This window comes from Choloepus didactylus, chromosome 1, assembly GCF_015220235.1.
Source record: "Choloepus didactylus isolate mChoDid1 chromosome 1, mChoDid1.pri, whole genome shotgun sequence".
Taxonomy (NCBI): Eukaryota; Metazoa; Chordata; class Mammalia; order Pilosa; family Megalonychidae; genus Choloepus; species Choloepus didactylus.
The window spans coordinates 188,534,247-188,547,819 of record NC_051307.1 but is presented as its reverse complement, the minus strand read 5'-3'; the positions used below and the strand labels follow the sequence as shown (position 1 = coordinate 188,547,819).

General features: G+C 37.9%; 1 protein-coding gene across 1 annotated transcript; it reads left to right on the top strand.

The window, feature by feature from the left end:
• Positions 1-4,455: 4,455 nt before the first annotated feature.
• On the top strand, positions 4,456-7,579 carry LOC119526550 (proline-rich nuclear receptor coactivator 2-like). The gene is made up of 2 exons (XM_037825747.1): positions 4,456-4,581; positions 7,157-7,579. The coding sequence occupies exons 1-2, from the start codon at positions 4,456-4,458 to the stop codon at positions 7,577-7,579; spliced, it is 549 nt and encodes a 182-aa protein (XP_037681675.1).
• Positions 7,580-13,573: the final 5,994 nt, after the last annotated feature.

The following is a 13,573-nucleotide window of genomic DNA, read 5'->3' as shown; positions in this document are numbered from 1 at the left end:
ACGTTGAGATGGTTTAAGCAGGGACCCTTCTAGGTCTTCTTGGAGCTGTTATCCTGATTTCTACTTTCTTTATAACTCCATAGAGCATTTGATCCTTTGCTGGTCATAGGTGAGCCCTGGAGAACTGAAAGAGTAACCTATTCCAGATTTTCAAAGCACAGCTCATTGTTCTAGTGTAGCATGGAAGAGCAAATGGACTTTCTCCTTGTCTAGGTGTGGGGGGAATGGAGGTGGGAAGAGCTCATTGAGTAGCTGGAACCCTAGGATGTTTAAGCATATTTCAGATATATATATACCAAGAAGAAAGCATGTTTATTAAATAATACTAATAATAAATCTCATCCAGTAGTGCCAGAAAAACCCTAATATTATTTAGGTACCAAAAGGATCCACCATCCTCAGTTGACTGTTTTTTGTTTTTGTTTTTGTTTTTGTTTTTTTTTTTGTCATTCCTTTTTAATATTTTCTCTCTCTTTTCTGTTTTCTTTTCTCTCTTCTTTCATTTTTTTCTCTTTTGTTGTGACTGTCTTCATTATCTAACATCACTGTATCAATATAGCCAGTATTGACTTAAGCATACTGACCCCTTCAGTTTAATTCACGTTAAATTATTTGGAAGGGTAATAGGTAAATGAAAGAAGAGATAAATGTCATTTATAAAGAAATCTGGTATATATTAAAAATTAACACCCCTCCCCCTGAAAAGATATTAAAGAATCAAACCCTCCAGCAAACAACCTAAGCCCACCCTATCCACATTTGCATTTGTGAAAAATCTCACCATCCTTCTCTGTTGGTGAGTATGAGCCACAGGCAGGAGGAAAGGAAGGAGTGAGAGGATCTCTGTGCCTGTGAGTTTGTGACTCATTGCTCAGCCCTTTCCCAGCAGGGACCATTTCACACTTTTCTGCATGGATTGTTCAGGTGGATTGTGTGGTTAGTTGAATTTGAAAGTCCATGTCTTTGTCAAGTATTACCTTAACAAGCAATCCATAAAAATTATTGTTTTCTGAAAGTGTTCATTCAGAGAAATAATCAGATCTGTGATATTGGTTCTGTCTGTCTTGGAAAAGAAGGAGCCAACTAAGCCATGAATTACAGCAGAACAATAAGTTTCATCATCCCTACTGTCTTATCCAGAGTGAATATGCAGGCCTGGCATCGAACCCAACTCAGTGTGCATTTTAGATTCTGTCCCTACTAATGAAGCAGCAACACTTGCTGATAGCCATAACAAGATGAACTAACCTCTGCCACTGTAGGCAATTTACTGACCTTCTATTAGTGTAGAGTTTAGGATGGACCTGGCCTCTCATGCACTCCTGGGTAGGTGGGAATTACTCTGTGACTATGGAGGTCTCAGATTTGGTGACAGTGCACTCTGATGTAATATATGGTCAAGGCTACATATCTGGAGGAAAGAGAATCCCCTGACTACAGGTGCCTAGTGCTGTCAGAATTTTGGCCAGAGAGGGGGGTGGGGGGGGTGGGAGAAGTGGGAAGGGGAAAGGCAGACAGTGGGAAGGGAGAAGGGGGGAAGGTGGAAGGTGGAAGGGGATGGGGAGGAGAGAGAGGGGAGAGGGGGCAGGGGCAGGGGAGTGGGAGATTTGTTATGAAAAGATTTAGGAAAATGTCTCATGAAAGTACAAAAGTCCTTAGAAATATTTTTATTTCATCAGGATTGTATGGGATATAAAGGTCCTTCTCTATAGAAATTTGGGAGCTATAAGCCAGTTCTACTATGGTGATGTGTACAAAGAAAAGAAAAGAAAAGTCAAGGAACTGTAAAATGTAGAAGTTGACTGGAACTTGCCAAAAAAATTCAAGTAACCTGTTTATGACAACAAGGGAACTGACTATCTTTACCTAGGATTGGGACCCCTAATTAATTAATTCAATATGTAACTCCAGGAAAATGTTATAGAAGTGAAAGTTACCTTTGTTAATTGCAAAATCAGCAGTTTCCTCAGAATGTTGCCGGGAGGATGCCAATAGATAGATGGGCATTTCTGCCCAAAAAAGCCAAGAAAAGTGAAAAAAAAATCCTGTGGTTTATGTTATTGAAGCCAATAAAACTCATGAGCAATGAAACATTCCGAGTGACTTTGAAACATCCACTACTAACAGGTTTTCTATATCTTAATAAGAATGCTACAGGGTCCCCAGATGGTGTTCAGGACCTGAGAAAACTCCTACTTCCATATTATGTTCATGTATGCATAGTTTCCTATACCTACCACCAGCGCCAATCCTGCCCCACAAAACAGCCCTGAAGAATCTCTTTAATTTTCTTGTGTTTATCAAAGTCATATCAGAATCCTAAAGATGTTAATGTTCATATTAGGGGATGGTTTAGTTTGAAAAAGTTTTTATATTTAGGTGAATTATTTTATGCTGGTTTGCAAGTTCCCTGATAACAGTTTCTAAATATCTTGTAGAGATTTACATTTCTTTTCATTGGTTGGTGTTTCACACAATCTTCATATAATAAGTTACATCAGTTCAGAGTGCAGCCAGGAGAGGTTAGAAATCATCTAATTACACATGTTTACTGTAAAGATATGACCTTGACATGAGGACAATGAATACTGGATAATCAATGACAGAGGTGCAACTAGATTTCAGTTTCTGATTCAAGGCCCAGGGTTCTTCCTGAAATTGTTTCAGCCTCTGAAGTCCAACCTTTTAGAGCACATTTAATGGTAAGTATGTAGGAATAATGGAAGGGAATAAAATGTAAGTACATGCACACCTCTGGGATGGAGTATCATCCACAGACACTCCAAAGAAATGATACTTCAGATCTAAGGCCCTTCTTTTTGGCTAAACTGAACAAGGACATGTTAGTGACCTTTTACTGGGAACCTCTATCTGTTAGTTACTGAGTTATGTGATGCATATATCAATTTCCCATTTTACAGATGAAGAAAACTGAGGCTCACATTGATATGAACCTTCCTTGTTGTTCTCTCACATCATGGAACACCAACATACCATTCCATCACCTTGCTGCACCATTTCACTGCTTACCAACTGGAAATGATAATTCCACTGATTCTTTAGAGCAACAAGGGGAAACAATTGATTTAAGATGGTATGAACTAAGAGGAAGTACTGTCTTGTAAAACTATATACTTACATCTGCCAAGTCATCATTAGAAACACAAGTATTAATGCTGATTAAGTTCATGAGATGTGGAAATAAACGAAGACCATTCCAGTGAGAACAAACAGAAGCTGGCACGGGAGTCAGTCTCCATCACTTGTGTCTGGCAGAGACTTAAGGAAGGCAGAAGGTTTGGAAAACTTTATAATAATGTGTGTGTGTGTGTGTGTGTGTGTGTGTGTGCGTTTTATATATATATTTATATATTTAAAATAAAGGAAGGCTTCAGGTGTTCTTTGGTTGGAGGTTTTGGCATGGAAAAGCTGGATGTGGGTTAACTAGAAAGAGGATACCTTATGTGATTGATTTGGGGACATATTTTGCTTTCTCAGGTTGTTTCTGAATTGGAAGTGGTGGCAGAAAATAGGGAACCTGGCAGTCACTGACCAAGTCCCGATCATTCTGGGCCAGTTGCTACAGAGGTTGTAGTTTGCTTCCTGGACGTGTTGCTGCAGAGATTATGGATAAGAGTTCTATTGTCATGTATATATTGTCATATATTCAGTCTTTCAGTGGAAACATTCTGAATTTTCAATATATGGAAACCTTACTTTTAAGCCCAATTTGCATTTGAAGCCTTCAGTAAAAAATTAAAAAAAATTTAAACATTGCTGCATAGTTAAATGAATGAATGAATTAGTCAATAAAATTGCTCCAGTCATAGTCCATTTTACCAAATAAGATATCATACTTCTTTTTATTGTTATTATTTGATCCCTGTGTTCACTGAGACAAAAATAAAGATAGTTCACAACAACAGGGATTAAAGAGACAAATGGAATTTGGTTCTGAGATCAAGTACAGAGACAGCTTAAGGGATTAAGACAGGATCTATGAGCACTCCTAGATGAATTCAAATTGCTTAGAAAGAAAACTATTTTTTATAGAATCCATTTATAGAATCCACTGAGCCAGACTCTTTCTTGGATAGAAAGGCAAGTTGGTGAAAATGCTAAATAAAGGTAAAAAGAAAAAGAGATATACAGGGAGAGAACCAAGCCCAGAGTAAAAGGCAAAGTTGAAGTAAATGAATTAATATTCATGTGATGACTATTAAAGCAAGGAGTTTGAGTAAAATAATTATAAATTAGAGATCTTCTTCATCTTCCAGCTGTAGTAGTCAGGTTTTCCCAGAGAAGCAGAATGTCTGTATATGCTTGTTGTATATATGTATGTAATATATGTATATTTATATATACATGTAATATCTATGTAATGAATGTACATATAAAATACGTATATATAATAGAAATATTAAGATTTTTTTATGGAAATTGGCTCATGCGACCATGGAGGTTGGCAAGTCTGAATTCCATAAAGCAGGCTTCAAACTGGAGACTCTGAAAAGAGTGATTCTGAAATCTGGCATATCTGAACTCTGTAGGGTAGGCTGCAAGCTGAAAACTCCAAAGAAGGTGAGGTTGTTGTCCCCAGGAGAAACTGGCTGCATAAAGAAGAAGCAGAATTTCATCTTTCTGACTGCTGGAATTCTCAGTTCTCTTTATGACCTCTAACTGATTGGTTGAGGAGACTCCTCTCATTGTTGAGCGCAATCTCATTTGCTGATTGTAGATGCAATCAGCCTGTAGATGTGCTCAACTGACTATAGATGCTAATCTATCTATGAAATGCCCCTGCAGTAACAATCAAGTAAGGCCATCACTTACTTGACCAAGCAACTAGACACCATAACCTAGCAAAGTTGACATATGATATTAACCATCACACAAACCTACCTAGGAACAAGGTGGATGCTGTCATTTAACTTCCAAAGCCAAAGTCTTGTAATATATTCAGACTTCTTGCTCTTGGAGGGAAGACATATATTGTTTTGTATGTGGCTCTGCATGGCTAATATCTATGCATAATATCTAAATATGGATCTAGGAAGTCAGAGCTAGAAGGAACCTTAGAGATCCTTCAATCCAAATGAACATAAGAGATGTACAAGGAACTAAATAAATGTTTCACAGCAAGGATGATTAGAGTTAAGCAAACTATTGCCCCAACTTCCTGACTCCTAGTCCCTGGGTATTCACACCAAATACTTTGAATAAGTAAAGGAAACTTAGTGATCTGATCCATGTTGTAAATCCTTGTTGGAAGTGTGATACTCTTGAGCAGAGATAGTTTTGTAATGTCAGTGCTTTATCTAGACCCTTTGTAGAATTCCTGCTTGCATTTCAAGGTCCATGTCCTGTGGCTTTTTTTTTCTTAAGGACTTCCCTCTGATACTACAATCACTTTGTCCAGAAAACTTGGTGAGTATAAGGACTTACATATGTGATCTAACGCAATGACTGCCAACTACAAGAATATTAATATGAAGCTCCCTTTTACAGGTCAGAATTATTCTAAGACAATAACTTATTCTCCAGAGATTTCCTATGGGGTCAGTCTGAAGCTGCCTTCTGCAACAATTTTACCTGATATTGCACCATTGCTTGGACTCCTCCTTCTCTCTGACTCTCTGACTGGTTTCTCCCATAGGAGCACTTCTCATCTCAGTGACTGTTTCTGGGTAATTCAAAGTAACACAGATTGGAAAATTTTTAATATAAATAATATAGGAGCCTAGACTACAGATATTAATTCATTGAGAAGCAGAAATAAAATACTTCACTAATACAGAAGAAACACCTAAGTAAGAAAAGGACAGTCTCCAAGATTACAGTGCCCTTCTTGATAGAAAATACTGCTCCAGTAAAAAAAGTGCACAGGTACCAAACACACTGACAGGGTAATTTTTATATTTGTAAACATAAAACATGTCTCATAACAGGTCTATTTCTTTCTGTTTTTTTCCTTAGAAGGACATTGCTAATGCTGTATATAGGCATTATCTCTGGTACCCAGAAAAATCTCAGAAAGAGAGAAATTTTTAAAAATGACCTGGGTACAAGGTACTTAGATATGACTGACATAAAGTGAATAAATGTAGTCCTGTTGTTTGGGTAAACACAATATTTACACAGGCTCCTTTTTGTACTCTTCTTTAATGTTAAGGATCAAACAAAGGTAGCTGGATATAACAAAGACTTTATTATATCATAAGATCAAAAGTAACCACAACTCTTTATTATTTTTGTATATAAATGTAGGTTCCTAGGAAAAACCTAGTAGGATATCAGATTAAGATGGAAAATTGAACAGACCCATTTGTTCCCCCTCTCTCCAAATACACTGTTTAATTACAATGTAGTAGAGAATGTAGTTAGAACACTGAAATGAAGAGCACAGGAAGCTTGACATTTGGAACACTTTCTGCATGGAACACAGACTCCATGCTATGAGATGCCTAATCTAGCTACATGGAGGAGAATCAAGGCTCTGTTTAAGTTTCCATTAAAATGATGCTACTTTTATGAGAGTGCCACTTCTCAATATCATTTATAGGTAAGAACAAAGGACTTGGCAGGACTACAGGAATGACTGAGGGAAGAACTCAACCAACCTTTCCTTAAAAACCAATGATATTCAAAGATTGATGGTGGTGATGAATGCACAACTATATGATGGTACTGTGAACAACTGATTGTACACTGTGAATGATTGTAGGGTATGCGAATGTATCTCAATACAACTGAATTAAAAAAAAAAACAATGATAGAGAAAGGGGTGGTTGGGTTGGCAGATGGTGGTGTGGTCAGCAAGGTAGTTCGTTGGTGCTCTTGGGCTTTGTTCATTCCATGCCTCGTTTCTCCCTGGAAGGGGAGGGAGCCTTCATTGTTGAACAGGTTCTGCTGCTGTTGCGGTTCTGAGTTTGAAGTCATAGGACTTCTAATTTGAGTGCTGAGGAAACTCAGATGTTGGCCTTAGCTGCTAGGCTGTACTCACCAGATTGGCCCATGAAAACTTCTGTATTCAGGCAAAGGAAAGGATCTGTCAGAAAGCAAAACCTATTATCCTAGGCTTGGCAACAAGGAAGGGGATGGTAGTAGAAATCCTGCAATCTGAAAAGCAGGCTGAAAGGTGTCAAAGAACCTGAAGATCGGTGGTGAAGAGAGGTACAACATTCCAGTTTCCCAATCTGGAAATGTCAGTAAGAACCAGCAGCAGCTTAATACACAGAAGACCAAGGACCAGAATTCCCAGATGAAGATTGTTCATAAGAAAAAAGAAAGAGGACATGGTTACAACTCATCAGCAGCTGCATGGCAGGCCACGCACAACGAGGGGAAGAACAAAGTACATTTTTCAAATAATCAAAATTGGAACTCTAGCTTATCAAGTTCCAGCTTACTTTTTAAGTCTCAAACTAGTCAGAACTACGCTGGAGCCAAATTTAGTGAGCCGCCATCACCAAGTATTCTTCCTAAACCACTAAGCCATTGGATTCCTGTTTCCTTTAATTCTTCTGACAAGGAAATAATGACATTTCAACCTAAAATATTACTTAAGGTACAGGTATAAAATAAGGAAGTACTAATGTTTAAATTTAGGCATCACATTTAAGATTAGTCAGTCTGTAACAAAGTCATTAGGGAATTACTCTATTTGTGTAAAACTGCTAACATAGAAAATATGATTAGACGTCATCTCACTCGTTTTATGTGTTGTGGGCACTATAAGGTAATGGTAGTATCAGTGGTACTTTAAATAACTAAATTATTAATGATTGAACTTAACTTCTTAACTGATTAACTCAAGTGAAAACATTCAAGTTTAGATTTGGAGAATGACAAAATCTTTTTCTAATGCTTTTTGTAGGCAATTACTAATTTAAAATTATCATTCAGGGATCAGTAGATTTACTTGTTGAAAACTAGTGAATCAGATTATAAACATCTAGCTAAGACATAGAGTGACTGAGAACTAGCTGAACATTTGAAAGTTGAATGTTCTACAAACACCCAAACAAGTAATACGCCAAAAACCTGATGCACTGCCAAGTGAAAATGTGAATTTTTCATAATGAATAGTTAAGTACATTTTAATAAGTTTTACTGTGGTTCATGTGGAAAAGGCATTAGGGGCTTATTAGAATGAGGCAGGTATATCCTGATGGCCCTGATCTTACAAACAGTGGATAAGCATCTGCCAATACATGCTCCAAAACCATTTTTTATAGGAACGGTATTTGGTGGTCACTGAATAGCTTTCAAAATATGTTTTCTGTATTCTAACACTGCACAAGCTTTTGACAGTGATCTGGCCTCAAATGATCCCTGTAGAGGCTGGCATTAAGTGGGGAATTGTGCAATGCAAAAGTTTTATGTACCTGGGGAAGAAAGAACCATGTAAATATATGTATTAAACCTGTAGCAAATGTAAAATTTTGTTGGCCTTTATCCTACAAAAATAGAATATTTTAGCATGAATTTGCTGAATGTAAGACCATGGACTGTTTTCAATACTATAGCCTAATTCTAAAGGTCCAGATTAATTTTAAAGTTTGCCTTTGTGCTAAAGTGCCAATGTATGTATGTTATAATTGGTATGGTTGTAAACTATTTTTCAAAGTAAATCCTAATGTAAGAAGTTCTTTATTGTAATAGAAAAGATGTAAGCTGCTTAAACAATTCCTCTTTTTAAAGAGATGTGAAATGCAGTATAGGATTGTATTTTTTCCTTAAGCTCAAAGATGAATATTAAAGGGTCCCTCCCCTCTAACCTAAAGTTCTATTTTGACTTTCACCAATTTTTGTAACCTTTTATACTAATACAGTTTATTGTATGATGCCAGTGTATTTTATTTTGTTTTATGCACAACCCAGGGGACCACTTATGCAAAATAGTAACATGTTTAACCTATCTTAAGGATAAATGTTAAACAACAGTTAATGGAATAGTAAGTTAAAAAGTGAGGGGGGAAGTTAGATTAAAAACTATTGTAAATGCTCTAATTTCTAACTTTGCAGCTCTTTTCAACATTTGTAAGCAGAATGGCTGAGCTGTATTTCTTCAAATAACTTCAGATGATGTAATTTTGCCCTAAGCCTAATACTGATCTCCTAAAGACAAGTTTATATAGTACTTAATATACATGTAAGATGTAAGAAATTGAAGCATGAAATGACAATTTTTTTCTCCTCCCCCAACAAAAAAACAATGATAAAACAGGAAAAAAATTGTCAACAACAACCATTTAAGGACTCTACATATTGACCACGGAATATCACAAATTGAGAAGCAAGCATTCAAGAATAATCTACTGAGACTCTGTAAGGATGGTGGGCTTCTGTTGAATTTTAGTTTGGGGTTTCACACATCCTATCTCCCATTCCTCTCCCCAGTTTTAAGCACAACTTATGAGAAATTATTGGCTAAACAGTATGCTCTGCTGACTCAGGGCCAACTCTGTGTAGCCAGAATCAAAAATAAAAACAAGAATCAAAAAGTATCTGAGCAGATACATCAGTGACCATACACTACAAGAGATATATTTTATGGAATTAGTCCAGTCAAGTCACTAAGCAAGCAAACAAACAAATGCAGGAAAAACAGCAACATTATTGTGGGGGAGGGGAGAAACAATATTGTCTGGTGCTGCAATATATTACCTAAAATATACATTTTTCAACAATTATGACATGTAAAGAAATAGATAGGTATAACCCATACAGATTAAGAAATGGAGGCGATAGAAATGGTCTCTGAAAGGGTCCAGATATTAGACTTAGCAGAAAGACTTCAAAGCAACTTTTTGAAATATGCTCAATGAACTAAAGAATACCATGTTTGTTTAAAGAATTAAAAGAAAGTTTAACAATAATGACTTCTCAAATAAATAATATCATCTGAGAGAGAAATTTCAAAAAAAAAAAAGGAAATTTTGGAGTTGAAAAGTATGGTTATCTTAAATGAAAAAATTCATTAAACAGGTTTAATAACAAATTTGGTTGAAACAAGATGGAATCAGCAGAACTAAAGATAGATCAATGGAAATTATCTGATATGAAGAACAGAAAGTAAAAAGTAATGAAGAAAAATCAACAGAACCTCAGAGACCTGTGGGACCTTCAATCATACCAGAATACATATAATGAGAGTATCAGAGAGGAGAGAAAGGAGCAAAAAATATTGAATAATAATGACTAAACACTTCACAAATTTGATTGCAAAAACGTGAATCAACACATCTGAAAAACTCAACAAGTTTATCTAAATATGGTCAAACTGTTGAAAGACAAGTTTGCTGAAAAAGAAAAAGAGGACATACACAGAGATAATCTTGAAAACAAGAGAATAACCACACTAAGATTAATATCTGACTTCATATTGGAAATAATGGGGGACAGAATCCAGTAAGATGACATTTAAAGTGCTGAAAGAAAATAAATAGGGGGCGGGGCAAGATAGCGGACTGGTGAGCTGTATGTTTTAGTTACTCCTCCAGGAAAGTAGGTAGAAAGCCAGGAACTGCGTGGACTGGACACCACAGAGCAATCTGACTTTGGGCATACTTCATACAAAACTCATGAGAACGTGGAACTGCTGAGATCAGCGAAATCTGTAAGTTTTTGCGGCCAGGGGACCTGCGCCCTCCCTGCCAGGCTCAGTCCCGTGGGAGGAGGGGCTGTCAGCTCCGGGAAGGAGAAGGGAGAACTGCAGTGGCAGCCCTTATCAGAAACTCATTCTACTGATCCAAACTCCAACCATAGATAGACTGAGACCAGACACCAGAGAATCTGAGAGCAGCCAGCCCAGCAGAGAGGAGACAGGCATAGAAAAAAAAAACATGAAAAACTCCAAAATAAAAGCGGAGGATTTTTGGAGTTCTGGTGAACACAGAAAGGGGAAGGGCGGAGATCAGGCCTTGAGGCGCATATGCAAATCCCGAAGAAAAGCTGATCTCTCTGCCCTGTGGACCTTTCCTTAATGGCCCTGGTTGCTTTTTCTCTTAGCATTTCAATAACCCATTAGATCTCTGAGGAGGGCCCTTTTTTTTTTTTTTTTTTTTTTAATCCTTTTTTCTTTTTCTAAAACAATTACTCTAAGAAGCCCAATACAGAAAGCTTCAAAGACTTGCAATTTGGGCAGGTCAAGTCAAGAGCAGAACTAAGAGAGCTCTGAGACAAAAGGCAATAATCCAGTGGCTGAGAAAATTCACTAAACACCACAACTTCCCAAGAAAAGGGGGGTGTCCACTCACAGCCATCATCCTGGTGGACAGGAAACACTCCTGCCCATCGCCAGCCCCATAGCCCAGAGCTGCCCCAGACAACCCAGTGTGATGGAAGTGCTCCAAATAACAGGCACACACCACAAAACTGGGCGTAGACATTAGCCTTCCCTGCAACCTCAGCTGATTGTCCCAGAATTGGGAAGGTGGAGCAGTGTGAATTAACAAAGCCCCATTCAGCCATCATTTCAGCAGACTGGGAGCCTCCCTACACAGCCCAGCAGCCCAGAACTGCCCTGGGGGGACGGCACTCACCTGTGACATAGCACAGTCATCCCTCAACAGAGGACCCGGGGTACACAGCCTGAAAGAGGGGCCCACTTGCAAGTCTCAGAAGCCATACGCCAATACCAAGGACTTGTGGGTCAGTGGCAGAGACAAACTGTGGCAGGACTGAACTGAAGGATTAGACTATTGCAGCAGCTTTAAAACTCTAGGATCACCAGGGAGATTTCATTGTTAGGGCCACCCCCACTCCCTGACTGCCCAGAAACATGCCCCACATACAGGGCAGGCAACACCAACTACACACGCAAGCTTGGTACACCAATTGGACCCCACAAGACTCACTCCCCCACTCACCAAAAAGGCTAAGCAGGGGAGAACTGGCTTGTGGAGAACAGGTGGCTCGCGGACGCCACCTGCTGGTTAGTTAGAGAAAGTGTACTCCACGAAGCTGTAGATCTGATAAATTAGAGATAAGGACTTCAATTGGTCTACAAATCCTAAAAGAACCCTATCAAGTTCAGCAAATGCCACGAGGCCAAAAACAACAGAAAATTATAAAGCATATGAAAAAACCAGACGATATGGATAACCCAAGCCCAAGCACCCAAATCAAAAGACCAGAAGAGACACAGCACCTAGAGCAGCTACTCAAAGAACTAAAGACAAACAATGAGACCATAGTACGGGATACAAAGGAAATCAAGAAGACCCTAGAAGAGCATAAAGAAGACATTGAAAGACTAAATAAAAAAATGGATGATCTTATGGAAATTAAAGAAACTGTTGACCAAATTAAAAAGATTCTGGACACTCATAGTACAAGACTAGAGGAAGTTGAACAACGAATCAGTGACCTGGAAGATGACAGAATGGAAAATGAAAGCATAAAAGAAAGAATGGGGAAAAAAATTGAAAAAATCAAAATGGACCTCAGGGATATGATAGATTATATGAAACGTCCGAATATAAGACTCATTGGTGTCCCAGAATGGGAAGAAAAGGGTAAACGTCTAGGAAGAGTATTCAAAGAAATTGTTGGGGAAAACTTCCCAAATCTTCTAAACAACATAAATACACAAATCATAAATGCTCAGCGAACCCCAAATAGAATAAATCCAAATAAACCCACTCCGAGACATATACTGATCACACTGTCAAACACAGAAGAGAAGGAGCAAGTTCTGAAAGCAGCAAGAGAAAAGCAATACACCACATACAAAGGAAACAGCATAAGACTAAGTAGTGACTACTCAGCAGCCACCATGGAGGCAAGAAGGCAGTGGCAAGATATATTTAAAATTCTGAGTGAGAAAAATTTCCAGCCAAGAATACTTTATCCAGCAAAGCTCTCCTTCAAATTTGAGGGAGAGCTTAAATTTTTCACAGACAAACAAATGCTGAGAGAATTTTCTAACAAGAGACCTGCCCTACTGGAGATACTAAAGGGAGCCCTACAGACAGAGAAACAAAGAAAGGACAGAGAGACTTGGAGAAAGGTTCAGTACTAAAGGGGTTCGGTATGGGTACAATAAAGGATATTAATAGACAGAGGGGAAAAATATGACAAACATAAACCAAAGGATAAGATGGCTGATTCAAGAAATGCCTTCACAGTTATAACGTTGAATGTAAATGGATTAAACTCCCCAATTAAAAGATATAGATTCGCAGAATGGATCAAAAAAAATGAACCATCAATATGTTGCATACAAGAGACTCATCTTAGACACAGGGAAACAAAGAAACTGAAAGTGAAAGGATGGAAAAAAATATTTCATGCAAGCTACAGCCAAAAGAAAGCAGGTGTAGCAATATTAATCTCAGATAAAATAGACTTCAAATGCAGGGATGTTTTGAGAGACAAAGAAGGCCACGACATACTAATAAAAGGGGCAATTCAACAAGAAGAAATAACAATCGTAAATGTCTATGCACCCAATCAAGGTGCCACAAAATACATGAGAGAAACATTGGCAAAACTAAAGGAAGCAATTGATGTTTCCACAATAATTGTGGGAGACTTCAACACATCACTCTCTCCTATAGATAGATGA